Below are 1,805 nucleotides of genomic sequence, written 5' to 3'. Positions count from 1 at the left end.
CAGGTTCCAGGTTTCATGCTAAGCAGGCAGCAGAACTTGGCAACTTTGGTCATGTGGTTCTGGCATGAGAGTCACGAAGGAAACATGAGTAATGGGATTGTGGGATCATGCTCTGTGCCTAAGGAAAGCTGCCGAGACCAGGCATATGTCAGGGGTGTCCCTGTATGGAGGCCTAGAGAGGCCAATACGTGAAGCTGTGAGGGTGAAGCCTGGATTTCCTTGGATCCCCCAAGATGTTGGAGATGCCAGAGCTGTGGATCCCTGCCAAGGAAAGCTGCTGACAGGGAGAGGATGCAGCCCAAGAGAAGGAAGTCTGCTCCAGTCAACAGGGCTGAGAGGACCCGGAGAGCTGAAGAGCCCTTTGATGTCAGGCATGGAGGGCTCGAGTTGGATTTTGGTCTTGCTTGGTGCAGTATTTATTTCCTCATGACACCCTCTTTTCTCCCTTTGGGAACGGAAATGTGTATTCTGTGACATTGGATGTGGAAACACGGAATTGGAGTTTTGCTTTTACTTGAGGTTACAATGAAGAGATTGCCTTGAGTCTCGGGAGAGATTTTGGACTTCGATGTAGTGTTGAGACTGTAGATAGCCTATGGGGACTTCTGAAGTTTGACAAAGTGAATTCTGCTTTATGATATCGCTACGAGCCTGTGGAGGGCCAGAGGATGGAATGTGTGATTAGAATAAACCCCAGAGGCTCATATATCTGAGTGCTTGGTCTCCAGTTGGTAAAACTTTGGGAAGGGATTAGGAGGTGGGGCCTTTTGGAGAAGGCATGTCACCAGAGGTGGCTTAGAGGTCTCAAAAGCCCACAGAACATGGACAAGCCTCTCTCTGGGGGTAGAAGAGGAAGAGAAAATGGACAGGACTTTATTTCTGATGGAGTGTGAAGGTGGAATTGGAAACAGACACAAAAGCCTGAGGAGGATGGAGCCCACGTGAAGCCTGGAGGACAGGGAGTGATTGTTTGGTCAGCTCTTCCTAGGCCCCTCCCCCACACTCAGGAGCCCTTTGTGACAGGGAGACAGGAGCTCTGTGATGCTGGCCTGGGCCCAGCTGCCAACTCCAGAGAGAACTCTCAGCGGTCAGTTGCCTGAGAGCAGCAGTGCGATTCAGATGGAGAATTTTCTCTCTCTCCTGGAAAGTGTTGATCCTTCATAGCTGACCCCCAGCTCCACTACTTGGACAATGGACATGATCTTTGCCTTTGTGTGTGGGCTGGGGCTCTTCTACCTATTATCACCTCTCCTCCAACATGACTCACGCTCACCTCCACCAGCGGAAAACACCACCATCAAAAGGGTAAGCACACCTTAGCCCCAGTCCAGCAGAGAATAGTTCCCTCTCTGTCCTTTTATAGGCTCCCCTTACCAAAAATAGTGAGGTAGCTGACGGGATCTCAGCCAAGAGCAGGACCCCATCCTCTTGATGGGGTACCTGGCAGGTAGGGCAGAAGGGTGAGTGGGCTCCAAGATGTCTGCTCTCAGACCACCTATACCTGGGAGAGGCCTTGTGACTTGGTGGTCAGGGACAATGTTTCTGGGATGGCTGTAACATGCAGGTTTATAGGGTCAGTGGAGCTGTTAGGAAGGGCATGACGAGTCACCTCTGGCATCCCAAGGCAACTGCTGGTAGTTTAGAGCTGAACCTCTCTTCCTCAGAAAAAGAACATTGATCAATAACACCCAGGGTAGATTTCACAGAGCCAGCCCCCATTTGTGTTCATATGCTGAGAAAAAAAGAACCCATATTTGCCCACATTATAGAAGTTTGAATGGGGCTGCAGGTGCTGTCTCTCTCTG

The 1,805-nt window shown here is 50.6% G+C and overlaps 1 protein-coding gene across 1 annotated transcript in view; it reads left to right on the top strand.

Annotated features, from left to right (window-relative positions):
* Positions 1-1,114: 1,114 nt before the first annotated feature.
* Positions 1,115-1,805, top strand: part of LOC113457152 — a 5,277-nt gene continuing 4,586 nt past the window's right edge. The window contains exon 1 of the mRNA XM_026783674.1: positions 1,115-1,305. Within this exon, the coding sequence (XP_026639475.1) occupies positions 1,259-1,305 (47 nt within the window). The 5' untranslated portion in view covers positions 1,115-1,258. The remainder of the gene's footprint in view (positions 1,306-1,805) is intronic.

This window comes from Microtus ochrogaster, chromosome 19 (assembly GCF_000317375.1).
Source record: "Microtus ochrogaster isolate Prairie Vole_2 chromosome 19, MicOch1.0, whole genome shotgun sequence".
Classification (NCBI taxonomy): Eukaryota; Metazoa; Chordata; class Mammalia; order Rodentia; family Cricetidae; genus Microtus; species Microtus ochrogaster.
Note: the sequence above shows the minus strand (reverse complement) of the source record. Positions and strands in the feature narration are given on the sequence as shown.